The 13,744-nt window shown below is 46.0% G+C and overlaps 1 protein-coding gene across 3 annotated transcripts in view; it reads right to left on the bottom strand.

Moving 5' to 3' along the window:
- The window catches only part of RFFL (ring finger and FYVE-like domain containing E3 ubiquitin protein ligase), a 72,437-nt gene that overhangs the window by 10,637 nt on the left and 48,056 nt on the right, over positions 1-13,744 (bottom strand). For all 3 annotated transcript variants that reach the window (XM_006774201.2, XM_006774200.2, XM_015570821.1), the window contains exons 2-3: positions 9,375-9,562; positions 343-753 (exon numbers count right to left, since the gene is read on the bottom strand). In XM_006774201.2, the coding sequence (XP_006774264.1) occupies positions 343-753; positions 9,375-9,554 (591 nt within the window). In that variant the 5' untranslated portion in view covers positions 9,555-9,562. The remainder of the gene's footprint in view (positions 1-342; positions 754-9,374; positions 9,563-13,744) is intronic.

Below are 13,744 nucleotides of genomic sequence, written 5' to 3'. Positions count from 1 at the left end.
CAGCTAAGAAAGCCCACAATAACGGTGAGTCCGTGGGAGGGCAATTTGAACAGAACTAAATTTGGGGAGTTAACTGAGTTTTTTCAAGTATTTCTGGAACAATGAATTTTTTTTAATGTCTAACTGGGATATGTATGTATTAAAAAACACCAAAAACCTGGGACTGTGCATTATCACCTCTGAAAAAAGCCAAAACCTGAGTGTGGTGTCAAGGAAATACCACTCATGCATCAGTAGGCAGAAAAGTTTCACATCATCAAGAACTTAAGCTCACACCCCACTCCCACAAGCAGGCAGGAGGGGAAGTGAGCCCTCCAACTGGCAGAGACTGCAGAGCCGTACCTGCTGATTTTCCTGAGCCTGGGCGGGGGGGACAGAAGTGGCTTGTGAGGGTGCAGAAGGGAGACTGGGTGAGGTAGGAGGTACTGTGCTGGCATGAGGCTGGGTCAGGAAGGCCTGCTGCTCAGGGAAGTCCGGGGAAAAGGTGGGGGCATGAGTCCTGCCCTCCTGGGAGATCACAGGCTGCTGGCCAAGCACCAAGAGCACCAGCTCCTCCTTTTCCCGGCACATTTCGGTAGAGATGTCATGGAGGTTGAGATAGTCCCGCAGGTCCTTCACCTTCATCTTCATGAGCTCCTCCCGCTGAAAGGCTGTTGCTCGGAATCGTTGGCAGAGAAGGCAGAGGCGGGGCCCATTTCCCACTTGGCTCGAACAGGTCATGCAGAAATTCTTCTTACAGTCCAGGCAGGTCTGCTGCTTAGAGCAAGAGGCAGAGGAAACCACATCAGATTCTGAGAACAAGACAGAGTGGGCTGGGAGCTTAGGGCTGCCAAGCCTAGCGAGACCGCCAATCACGCTTTAACTAAGCTATTTCCTATACCTAAGGATGCAAGCTAACTTGCAGATTTCAGGTTAAAAGCACTCAGATGGCAGACCCTCTGTATGCATCTGTGTAGCCATGTACAGGACACTATGTTTATTATCCCATGTGAGGCTTTATTTACTTTATTGAGAGAGAAATAAAGACTATTAAGACTACCAGGTTTAGAATAAAAAATCCCTACATTTTGCCCTGGCTGGTGTGGCTCAGTTGGTTGGGTGTCATCCCATGCACCGAGAGACTGGGGTTCAATTTCCAGTCAGGGCGCATGCCAGGGTTGTGGGCTCGATCCCCAGTAGGGCATGTGCAGGAGGCAGCTAATTGATGTTATGCTCACATCAATGTTTCTTCTCCCTTCCTCTCTCTCTAAAAAAAACCCAATAAACTATTCTTTAAAAAAAAAAAAAATTCCTACATTTTTATTGTCTCCCTCCTCCATTTCTTATGGTGTCACCTTGGGTGTGTAACTTAGCTTCTCTGGCCCTCAGTTTCCTCATCTATAAAATGGGGGTAGTAATAATATCTACCTCATAGGATTGTTGTAAAGTTAAGAGATAATGCATGTAGCATAGGGGTCCACAGTAAGTGTAACTGTTTTAATTATTATTATTGCTAGGAAATATAAGCTAATGATGAGAGGCAGGATTCAAATCCTGAACTATGATTGTATTTATTGCTGAGATAAGAAAGCAAAAATAGAAAGGCTGTGGTGGTGGTGGTGGTGGTGGTGGTGATTATTACTATCATTAATAAAATTTACTGAGGGGCCATTATATGCTAGAGCTATATCTCGCTTGTCATTTAAATCTCAAAGCAACCCTGCAAAGTAGGTATTCATGTACCTCCATGTTTCACAGACAAAGCAACTGAGGCCTAAAGTTCTGTGGGCAGGTAGCAAGCAGCAGAGCTAGGATTCATACTCAAGGTCTGTTGGAGTTTAAAAATGCCCACAGTCACGCTCTTTCCACCAGGCCATGTTGCCTAACTCAGTCCCATTCAAGCTGACAGTGGTACTGGGTCAAGGGCCTGGCTCTCCATCTCCAAATCCTAACCCAGTGCCCCACCCAGCGGCTGGTGCCCAGGCAACCCCACCCCAGGAAGGCCCACTCAGAGTGCTGGGAATTCAGTGGGGCAGGAGAGCACATCCAAGACAAATACTGAGATAGCTATGGGAGGCCCTCTGGACCTGATTGAGGGAGCTCTCGTTCGTTAAAGTACAGAGTGTCTCAGAGGGCAACAAGAAGGCCTGGCAGGCAAGCTGGTAGCGCCTGGCAGCAGCAACTCCTGCAATCACAGACAACACAATACACGGTGGCTGCTCAATTCAGGAAGCAAATCCTCAGCCTCTTGCCCCACAGGCTGAGTGAGCACGGTGACATCTGACTGAGCTTTTGCAGCCAGGAGCAGGTCACACTCCAACCGGAGAGGTCATTCCTGGGCACACTGGGATGATCCTAACGGGCACACTCCCTAATCGTTTACAGAAATCAAAACCTTTTCATCCTGTGGTGACTGAAGTATTAACCTAAACGTTTCTGCTCCCCCTTTTCTATTCAAGCCAACAGAAATGCCAGGAGACTTAGATTCTCGCAGGCAAAATCACAGACACTTGTGTGGGGCTGAAGCACAAGTCTGCACAGCGGAGACAGCTATATTTAGTCTTGTCCAAGTGTCATTCATGTAGTAAGGGGAGGAGGGCATCATGTTTACCACCCAGTTTGACTATAAATACTTAGAAGGCATTGCGAAAGGACACATATCAAGTTCCCTATTCTCCACACAGTTATAACCAGACAATAAAATGTTCAGAAACTGACTTCAAAGGATGCATGGCTGCACTCGCTTCCTAATGGTCTGGGACCAATAGCAACTCAGATGGAAAACGGATATCTTGGGGTTTAGGGGTTCATTCATACCAGAAGCTTTTCTATTGGAAAAATAAAATGTGTTTAGGATGACTGATAGTGAAATGAAGAGGCTTCAATGTCATAACACGGTAGGTCCTGACATGGACCATTACTTGTCAATGCACTTTGACAAGACCTAGCTTGACACAATTAAAAAGCCCTGAGTTGCTCAATCAGCCCAGCTATAAACAACGCTCTACTCTTTCTTCAAAAGTGTGTGGTTTAGCCCAGCCAGTGTGGTTCAGTGGTTGAGCATCAACCCATGAACCAGGAGGTCGAGGTTCGATTCCCGGTCAGGGCATATGCCCGGGTTGCTAGCTCAATCCCCAGTGTGGGGTATGCAGGAGGCAGATCAATGAATCTCTCTCATCACTGATGTTTCTATCTCTCTCTCCCTCTTCCTTCCTCTGTGAAATTAATATGTGGTTTATTGGGTGCAAGATCAGCAACCCAGCTTCTATGCCCACCACCCTCCAACAGGGACTCTGATGTCAGCCTGCATCCGAAACACACCCTAAAAGAGAAAGAGAGCTCGAGGCTAAAATCCCAGTCGCAGAGGCAGGAGAGAACAAAGGGAAGGGAAATGCAGCTGGCCATCAACAAATGTGGGCAGAACGAGCCAGGAATCATGCACGTATGAATTCTAGCAAAGTGTGCGAGCCAACTGAGTAACAAGGCAGCATGAAAGATGAGTTGGTGGAGCCAACGTGGCTGCATAAATGCCAAGAGGACACACACATCCAGCATTTAAAAAGCCGGCAGTGGAGCCTCAGCTAGACACTGCCCTTCATGGATGCCAGGTGAGATGCTCTCCTTTCCTAACCCACCCCTGACTTATTCCTCCTCCTCCCACCACCCATATTCCCTGGCGCTTTCTCAGCCTCCCAGTGCCCCCTCCTCCTGGCCCTTCCTATAGGCAGGCATTCATTGCTGCATCCCCCTGGGAGGGAAAGGGCAGCCAGGAGAGACGCACACAGGGTAAGTCCTGGCTGTCCGCTTTCTAGCTAAGGGAATTTGCACAAAACAGATAACCCCCCAGAGCATCAGATTCCTCACCTGAAAAGGCAGGTGGTCTGTCGGCCTAAGGACTGCTGGAGGTGTCACATGAGATCATGTATATGAAACCTTAGCACAAGGTGATATGGTACTCACAAACAGGTTCCTTTTTGCCTCATCTCTGAGCTTTTGCAATACCTAGGAACCCAGTCCCTCTCTTTCCACTCTGAGATTTGAATACCCTCATCCATGTTTCCAACCACAAACTCGTCTTCCTCCTCAAATTGATCCAGCTAAAGAGGCTGAATGCCAAACTCGCAACAGAACTGTCAGGGCTGCTAATGCCAGTAGGTATTAGCAATACAGATGGGATATGTGGCTTGTGGCAAAAACAGCCTGCCATTTCTCTACAGGACTGGAAAATCTGGGAAGGCAGGAGATACATCTTTCTTAGGTTCCCTCTATGAAATCCTTAATGTTATCTGTGCTTTGTACTGAATGAGCATTCAGAAAGTACTGACCACATGAAGAAAAGAAAGGTAGTAGGATCCAAGTAATTGTTTCAATTCAACCGCTTCAGACAAGACATTTAAAAAGCCCATGGCTGTTAAATGCCAACCCCTTCCGATAAGAATGCTGATCCACTTAAGCATGAAATTACAAATGAAAATTTCTAATAGGAGAAAACATCCTTAATATTCACAAAATTCACTGTGAATCACAAAATTATTTCTTACTTTTGTAACAAGAAAATATCCAAACTAGAACTTGCCTTCCCCTCCCCAAGTATTCTTGCTTTTGCTTTCTTATCTTCTTTGTATGGCTATGCATTTGCTCCCACCTTCTGTCAGACTGCAAGCTCTCTGTTAGGCAGGCATGATTTACTTCATCTCTGCCTGTCTAGCCCAGGCAACGCCTGACACACAGTAGATATTCAATCATTTATTTTTCCAATAAATCGGGGGGAAGTTCTTTATTTTGATCATTTGCGATGCTCCTAGGCACACTGGCCAATATCCTGTCATTTTCAAATTTACCTTCTTCCCCTACATTTCACCTGTGTTCATATGCAAGTAACTTAGTGTCTGAGTCTCCTATTTTTCATCTGTAAAATGGGTTAACAAGTACTACTTCACAGAATATGGCATGAAGAGGTGCTCACTAAATGAGCTATATGATCAGTCTCAGCCACCACCCTAGACCAGCCTCTGATCACGTCTCGCCAAGTGTCAAGTGGGCAAGTGCTACACCTGTTACTAGTGAAGCCATGTCTACTACCTAAAACAGGACTGATCAGGTCTTCCTTTGTTTAAAGTCATTCTGATGGCTCCAAGCTCCTTACTAAGTCAGTCATGGCCCTTCACCACCTCATCCCACCTTCGTTCTACCCTAACTTCCCAAGTATCCTGCACTCTGGCCAAACATGCCATTCACAATTCCCAAATAAGCCTTGCACTTGCCTCACATCTGGTACCTTCACTTCAGCCACTGCTCTGCAAATCAATAAACCTTCCTAGAATTATCAGCTAGAATGACCAATTGACCAGCAATGCCTGATTCCCCAGTACTCACCTTACCCAGCTAACTGTTAGCAGTTCTTTGCAAATGTGGGTCTCCTTAATCAGAGAGGAAGCACCTGAGGGAAAGGCCTAGGTCTTTCTCTCCTCTCACCTCTATCTCCACAAGCTAGAGCTCTAGCAGCTAGCAGGCTGCCGGTACAGGACTGGCACTCGATGAAAATCTTCAGCATGGAATTGTCAGCCACAAAGCAATGAAAGTAGAAAAACTCTGGTCTACATTCTCTTTCTGAAATTGTTCTCACCTCAACTGTCCATTATTTATTTAAAATGTTTACTGCCTAACTACTATGTGGCGGTCACTGTTCTAAGCGCTGGGGATAAAAGGTGTGAACAAAATGGATAAGATCTCTGTTCCTACGTACCATCTGAGAAGGCAGGCAACCCACAAACATGTTTATGTCAGGCGGTGATCACCACTACAAAGAAAAATAAAGTGTCTTCCCTTCCTCACCCAACCATCGTTCTCCTGTCTCTGGGGGAGCTTTCCTCACTCATTCTCATTCTCCCTCTGGATGAGAAATGTCAAGAACTCGCTAGATCCCCTGGTTCTCCCAAGGTTTCAACATGCTTGACCCCAAGCCTGGATCACCATCACTGTCCTCTGCTCTTTCTCTCTCCATTTCCACTCCATAAAGTATAACTAACATGTTTTAAGAAGGCGGTCACAATCTCCCACAGATACTGAGAAACAGTAGTTAAATTTGGGGTGAGTCAAACGCTATACATGTATCTAGTATTCATGTCTGTACGGAGGATGAGGGTAGGTTGTCAGCGCTCCTAACCCCCACATTGTTCAAAGGTCAACTGTAAGTGTGTGTGTATGTGTATATAGAGAGGTAGATAGCTATATATAGATATCCTATATAATAAAGATGTAATATGCAAATGGTCATTACACTGTGAAGCTAACGACTGACCATCGTCACAACCGGATCAGCAGGAGGGCAGCAGTGAGCTACTGGTGCACAGATTCATGCGCAGGGCTACTAGTCTCACTATAAAACTAAGACTGCAGTTGAGCTCTATGTCCAACTAGAGTGACTGTTTAACTTTCCCCACATTTTCTTTCACATTTGTTCCTGCTGCTTCTCATCCGCCGCGCCAGCCTCCGCCACGCCCCCGGGGCCCGCGTGTGGCGAGCGAGGAGCTAAGCCCATCACCCACTGCACCGGCCCCTCCTACAGCGGAGAGCTACAGGAGGGGGCAGGGCAGCAATCTATGAGAGGGCAGCGGGGGAAGGGGAGGATAAGAGGAGCTACAGGAGGGCGGGGCAATGGGCAGAGAGCTACTGGAGGGCGGTGGTGAACTACTGGCACACGGATTCATGCGCAGGGCTATTAGTCTAATCTAATAAAAGACAAAAAGGGTAATTGACCGTACCGTCACTACGCTTCCCATTGGCTAATCTAGCTGATATGCAAATTAACTGCCAAGAAAGATGGCGGTTAATTTGCATACATAGGTGCTAAGCAACAGAGCGAAGCCGGCTAATCGCTGCTGGCGGCGGCGGTGGGGAGCTGGGACAAGGGGGCAGCCCCGCCCCGCCAGCCTCCGCCCCGCCCCCGGGGCCCGCGTGTGGCGAGCGAGGAGCTAAGCCCATCACCCACTGCACCGGCCCCTCCTAGCGAAGAGCAAAGGCCTGGGTTCCAGGCGCCAGAGGAAAACTGGTGCCAGCAGCCAGGGGAAGGGGCCCCCAAGGGGCCCCAGACTGCGAGAGGGCACAAGCCAGGCTGAGGGACCCACCCGAGTGCACAAATTTTTGTGCACTGGGCCTCTAGTAGATATATAACAGTAATGTGGAGGTAACTACCAAAAGAACCAGCCCAAAGAATTTAAAGTAGTTGACTCTAAGAGCAAAATGAGAAGAAGGGGCTTCTATTGTTTGTAACAAACTTTTTGAACAATTTGACTCTAAGTTATATACTTAGGTAACTGTAATAATTTTTAAATTGTTGAATAATAATAAAAAGTTATACACTACCAGGTTAAAAAAAAAGGTTCAAATAAGCCTTCTGCAAATTCATGCTGCTCTTTATATATTTTTTTTTTATTCATTTTTTACAGAGAGGAAGGGATAGAAACATCGATGAGAGAGAAACATCGATCAGCTGCCTCCTGCACATCTCCTACTGGGGATATGCCCGCAACCCAGGTACATGCCCCTGACCGGAATCAAACCTGGGACCCTTCAGTCCGCAGGCCGACGCTCTATCCACTGAGCCAAACTGGTTTCGGCCATGCTGCTCATTTACACAAGGGTTTTTCCTATTCTTTCTTGCCAATTACTGTGCCACTTCTATCAGCAGTTGTTCCTACCATTCCTCACAGTGTAACTGTGAGAACAGTAGCTCTTTGGCTATCTTGATGTACCTGAGGAGTCCTAGAAACTACTGCCTTAGATAAAGAGAATAATTTCTTCATCTGTAAAATGGGAATAAATAATAGTACAGATTTCATAGGCTTTTGTAAGGAACCAATGAAGGCATTTGAAATGCCAAACTCAGCACCAGGCACGTGACAAATACCCAAGAGCCCTCCTTCCATCTCAGCTCAGATCCTAACTGCACCCCACCATCTCCATCACTGAGAAGACTGGGGCCATGTGGCACCGAGTTCCTTCTGTTTTCCACTTCAGTCTCAATCTACTGACTCAACTTTTCGTCCGAGTATAAAAGGAGGGGCACCTCTGCCCACCGAGCCACGGCTCCCTGACGACCTGCAACAGCCTCTCTGGCTGAGTTCTTGGGTAGCTAAGCAAATCACAATAAAGCTCTGCCAAGTGCCCGCCTTTGCTGCACTACAGTGAAGTGCAGGCAAAATACAACCTACAAGGTAACATGCCAATCCTCCATCATTTACAGACAAAAAGGGTGTGTGTGTGTGGGGGGGGGGTCAACACTTCAAGCTACATTCCAAGCTGCAGAAGTTCTGACATGTTGAATGTCTCCTGGGAGACAGCTTAAGGGTCAAAGACTTGGTTTGAATCCTGACTCTGCCATTAATAACTATGTGATCTTGAGGTTCTACCTAAGAAGGGACGAGAAGCAGTATTTTAATGTCTCTTATGCTATTTATCCGGAACTTCACACAAACATTTTCCTTTTAACTGTTAAACTCTAAGCCTTAGTTTCTTATAAAATGGGAGTTTAGGAACCCTAAAGCCTAGACCACAGAGTTATTATTGTGAGGATTAAATGAAACAAATCTAAATTGCTTAAAACAGTCCTGGCATACAGCAGGTGGTTTAAAAAGGATTTCTTCCTCTCAATTTTCCTATTATCACCATTTAACATCCACTCTGGATTGCAAACCTCTCCTTCTACCGAGGAATGCAGAATACAGTTCTTTCTCCAGGTCAAGGTTCATCGTCAGCTCTAATGGCGCTTGACCAGAGAGCACACTGCCTCTGGGAGCTGACAAAGGGAGGGCCCACACCCACACACCATTACCCAGCCAGTAAGTTTCCTTCCTGCTCGCTAATCTGGAAAACATGCCATGGAGCATTTCAAATGAAATCGCCATTTGAAATATGCTCCCGTCTGTGTTGTTAAGGTCTTGATGTACTGAGACGTCCGTGGCATTGCTTTCACTAAAATGAACAAGTTAATCTGCAGTCAGGCTCTTTATGAGGGCAGCTAATGAAGGAAATAGTATGGAGTGCCTGCTACATTCCAGGCATTGTACTGGCCTTTGCAGCTTGTCTCATTTTATTCTCCCAACACTGTGAGATGGGTACAGCTATTACATCCCCATTTTATAAACGAGGAAAAGGATCTCAAGAAAGGTTAAGTCATACAGCTAGTAAATGGCAAAGCTGATATCTAAATTCAGGTCGAGCGGGCTTCCAATCTACACTGAGATGCTTTGATTTTGCTTGGTTAGTTTTTCCTTTATTACTTTTGTGAAACGAATGGGCCTGGGTTATGGGCATTGCATAAGCAGAGGCAAGGCAAGAGGCAGGATAGAAAGGGCAGTGAGCTGGCCCAAGGGCGTGAGGTGGTCAACACTCACCTTCCTGGCCATGTTTGCGAAGTGGGCCCCACAGGCCTTGCAGCTTGGTTCCGAGCCTGTTGGGGAAGGAAAGGAGCTGTACCCAGGATTGGAATAGGCCTGCGCCCTGGCTCCCTGGGGTGTTATGACCTCCTCAGGCTGTCCATCCACGCAGAACCAGTTGCAACAGCTTGCCCACATGATAAAATCTGGTGAACGGGAGGAAAAGGAAAAAGGTCAGAACTAAGACACACCTCTAGGCATTCCCATTCCTGAGGGCACAGGTGAGCTGGGACACTCAAACCACTCCTGCTGCCAGAGTCAAGGCACAATATGTTGGGCCACTGGTTTCCTGCCACCTCCTGCACCACCACCTTTGCACATAAGAAGCGACTATAGACGCCTGATCTGCCAGGACAGCACGGGCGGCCAAGTTGGCACACTACCTTTGAAAGGTTGCTGATCCCTGTTTGGGTTTAATCTGAGATCTAACTTCAAATAAAATCTCTTGCCATAGCGATTACAAGGGGCCTAACACCCACTTTATTCAGGAACATGACCTTCCCCTAGAGCTCACAGACACACACATTGCATAATTCCACGCTCACATTGACTATGTGAAAAGGTTTTATTTCCTGTATATAGGTAAGAAGTCAAGGTCACACACTAATATATAGAAAATCAAGATTCAGAAAACCCAGATCCTCCTGACTCTAAACTTAAAGTTCTTCTCCCTGCACCATGCTGCTGCCCCTCGGTTTCCCCTCCCACCAGCCAGCAGAACTAACTACTCTTACATTTGTACCTGCAATCCCATATAAGCTTCCATCACAGCACCTATAGCAGCTGGTTGCACAGATACGCTCACCCTTTGTTTTCTACCGCTAAACCATACATTCCTCGAGAGAAGTAACCACTTATTCACGTCTGTACCTTCCCCTAGCAGTGTCGTGCACAGAGTAGATGCTCAATAAAATTTAGCTTCATTGCTCAATCAGTGCCTCTGTGAGTTTATTAAAAGTGTTGGATTATTATTCCCATTTGACATACCAAATACAGGTACTAGGGACAAAGGGATTGTTGTTGTTGTTGTTGTTTATAATAATCCTGCAAGTCCCCCACTGGGGATGGAGCCCACAACCCAGGCATGTGCCCTTGACCAGAATCAAACCTGGGACCTTTCAGTTTGCAGGCCGATGGTCTATCCAAACTGGCCAGGGCAGGATTGGTGATTTTTTAAGATCACAAAACAAAGAGGAGTTAATCTCCCAAATGTCAGAATAACCTAAAGATGGCAAGACAGTCCACTAAAATGCCAAGTAATGCCGTGATAAAGTAAGAGTGTGCTTTTCTCAGTAGACCAAGGCAGTCAACATGGACATTTTGAGCCTGAACTCTATGTTTACTGAGATAATAATGGAACATTTAGTGTTATTACTCCATAATCAGTTCCCATAAAAGAATGGTACTTTCTGCGCTGCCTCCTGACTTGAATGTGCCTTTGTGAAATCATAGTTCAAAGATATGATAAGCTGGAAGGAACTAAGAAGCCAACAGGTTCAACCTTGGTCCTTTTATAGAGGAAAAGCAAAAGGCCCAGCAGAAGGAGTAACTTCCTGGTTCACACAGTGATAATGTCAGGCCTCTGACTACTCTAGGGCCTTTTTAGCTTCCCAACACTTGCCTCCAATACACCTGTGATATAATTCATTCACTTTTGTAGGCGGATCCAATTTCTATCTGCCCCACCCCACCCCAAACACTTGCTTGTGACCCCATGAGAACAGGGACCATTCGTCATATAGTATTCAGCAGATAGGTACTCAACAAGTACTACTGAGTGAATGAATCACACACAATATTTAAATCTTAACTAAGCACACATTTGCTCCATTTCCTACACATCCCTCTCTAACTCACTATTACTTGCATGAAGACTCTAAGACTCTTACTTTCCACAGACTTGGGGGGTGGGGGGGAACCTGCCTTACTGGTAATTAACAGTTCACATGGAATAATGAAGTAAAGAGCAGTTAATTAAACGAGTTCTTTGTTGTCAAGAGAATGGAGACAACAGTGGGGCAGTAGCCCTCTGAAGGAGGGATTCTGTAATTCTTTAAGTCATCAGTTGATGGAAACACCTGTGACAGTGTCCTAATACAAAGAGCATACAGGATCTGGGTAGAACAGAGGTCCCAAGCCCCGGTGATGGGCTATGCTACCCAAGTCATAACCTCTCTGTACTTCATTTTTCTCATCTGGACATCTCTGGCTGTGAAGCACTAAATAAACATTAGTTGTTGCTACTATCATCATAACAATATTTTAACTACAACTTCTCTGGGAATGCACAGGCAAAAAGCACTACAATTTGGCTTTCTGGGCTTGTCCCAAGATCTTTGCCAGAATTAGCAGTCTGTGTCAATGAATTGAAAAGGTAGGGGAAGGGAGAAAGAAAACAGTCTTGGATGAATCCCAGGGACTCTGACTTGCACAACAGGACAGATAGTGGAATCACTAACTGGGATAAAGCCCTCAGGAGGAGGCATGTACCTGTGTGTGGAGGGGGCAGGTTAAGATGAGGAGTTGAGTTTTGTTCAGTGGGACATGCTGATGTATGCATAGCACACAGGGATTTGGTCTCCGTTGAAGATGAAGGTTTGGGAATCCTTAGCCTTCTACAAGTATGTAAATAAACCCAGAGTGGGGCAGAAGACTGATGGATGGTGAAGGGCAGAAAAGAGGCGGGTCTGTGAGAACCCTTGGGAAGACCGGATCTACAGGACAAGCAGAGGAAAACTAACCAGCAGGAAAGAGAAAGGAAGAATGCTCAGAGGTGGGAAAACTGAAAGAGTGTTATGAGTTCCAAGAAGAAATTATCCACACTAGCTAATGACCCAGAGGGTAGAACACAATAAAAAATGAAAAACGGACCTAGTTTTAGGAAAATGTGGGTATGCTCTTTGCCTGAGTAGTTTAGGAAGATAACCACAGGTTGAGAAGTGAATGAGAAGTGAGGATTTGCCAGACTCTAAGCATAAATTATTCTTTCAAGAAACTTTTGACTGTGAATAGGAGAGAGAAGGCAGTAGCTGAAGATCCAGGTCACTAAAATAGAGAGAAATGTCGACATATTTGAAGACTGTAGAGGAAACCCCCAAAGATTAAGAAATTATAGAGGAAGGAAGCTAGTGATAAATTATGGGAGTAAGGGCCAGAGTAGCAGGAAACATGGCACCTAGTGGTCAGATTCTGGGTGGACACTTCTGGGCAGGAGAAAAGTCACCTCTCACTAGAGAGTGGAACAGAAGTAAAGACAGATATAACCAAAGATAAGCTTACGGCATTAGCAGAGAAAAATGAAAAAAGGAAATAAAAAGGAAAAGGAGGGGAGTGATAGATTTAACCATGAGAAAACACATTTTCTTCCACAGTAGGAATGCACATGCTGCAATGGCTTCCCCAGAGATAAGAACTCTGCCACAACGGGTAAGCGCACGTGGTGAAGCACAATCTGTAGGAGCCAGTATGTGTCCAGTGAAAGCTGGCCCGCTGTATATTGTGTCAGTTCGCGCTTTATTTCAGACGCACCAGCTGTGTGCTGGGCACTGCGGTGACCAAAAGGGATTCTGACAAGGTCCCTGCCCCCAGGGGACTTCAGCCAGGAAGGCACTAGAGCTCCGCCTGATACAAAAGCTAAGAAAGCTCTTCCTCGGTTGGGAGTCAGGAGAATGAATCATCCTCAGCAATAATTTCATTCTAACTTTACATCTAATCTCCACTGCCTCCTCTAGGGAGCCTTGAAAGAAAAGCCCTTGGCCTGTTAAGTATCTGGCTACTCTTACAAGGTCTTGGCTCTGTGAGAAGACTTGAAATTTGTCGCTGTTATTCCATAAGCCCCATGTTTGAGTGGTGAACAGTCTTACTCTCCTGGGGATATGTATGTGTGGGAGAAGGGGTCAGTATGAAAAGGGCTAGGTGGAAGAATCCTCAATGCTAACATACCTCATACCTGCTCACTCAAACAGAACACGTTCACCAGTCAACAGACCAGGCTTTTACTCATTTTGACATATATTTCCATACCAAAAAGACACATGTCCTAATGTGGTCAGTTAAAACTACTCTCTTGCCCCCTGACCAGTGGTTCAGTGGTTAAAGCGCTGGCCTGTGCACCAAAGGGTCATGGGTTTAATATCTGGTCAGGGGCAAGTACCTGGGTTTGCTAGTTCCATCCCTGCCCCAGTGGGAGCATTTGCATGGGCAACCAATGGATATTTCCTTCTCACATAGATACTTCTTTCTCTCTCCCTCCCTCTCTTCCACTCTCTCTAAAAAAATTACACACACACACATTGTGTATCTCTCTCTCTCTCTCTCTCTCTATATAT

Source organism: Myotis davidii, unplaced genomic scaffold, assembly GCF_000327345.1.
Source record: "Myotis davidii unplaced genomic scaffold, ASM32734v1 scaffold327, whole genome shotgun sequence".
In the NCBI taxonomy this organism is placed as follows: Eukaryota; Metazoa; Chordata; class Mammalia; order Chiroptera; family Vespertilionidae; genus Myotis; species Myotis davidii.
Note: the sequence above shows the minus strand (reverse complement) of the source record. Positions and strands in the feature narration are given on the sequence as shown.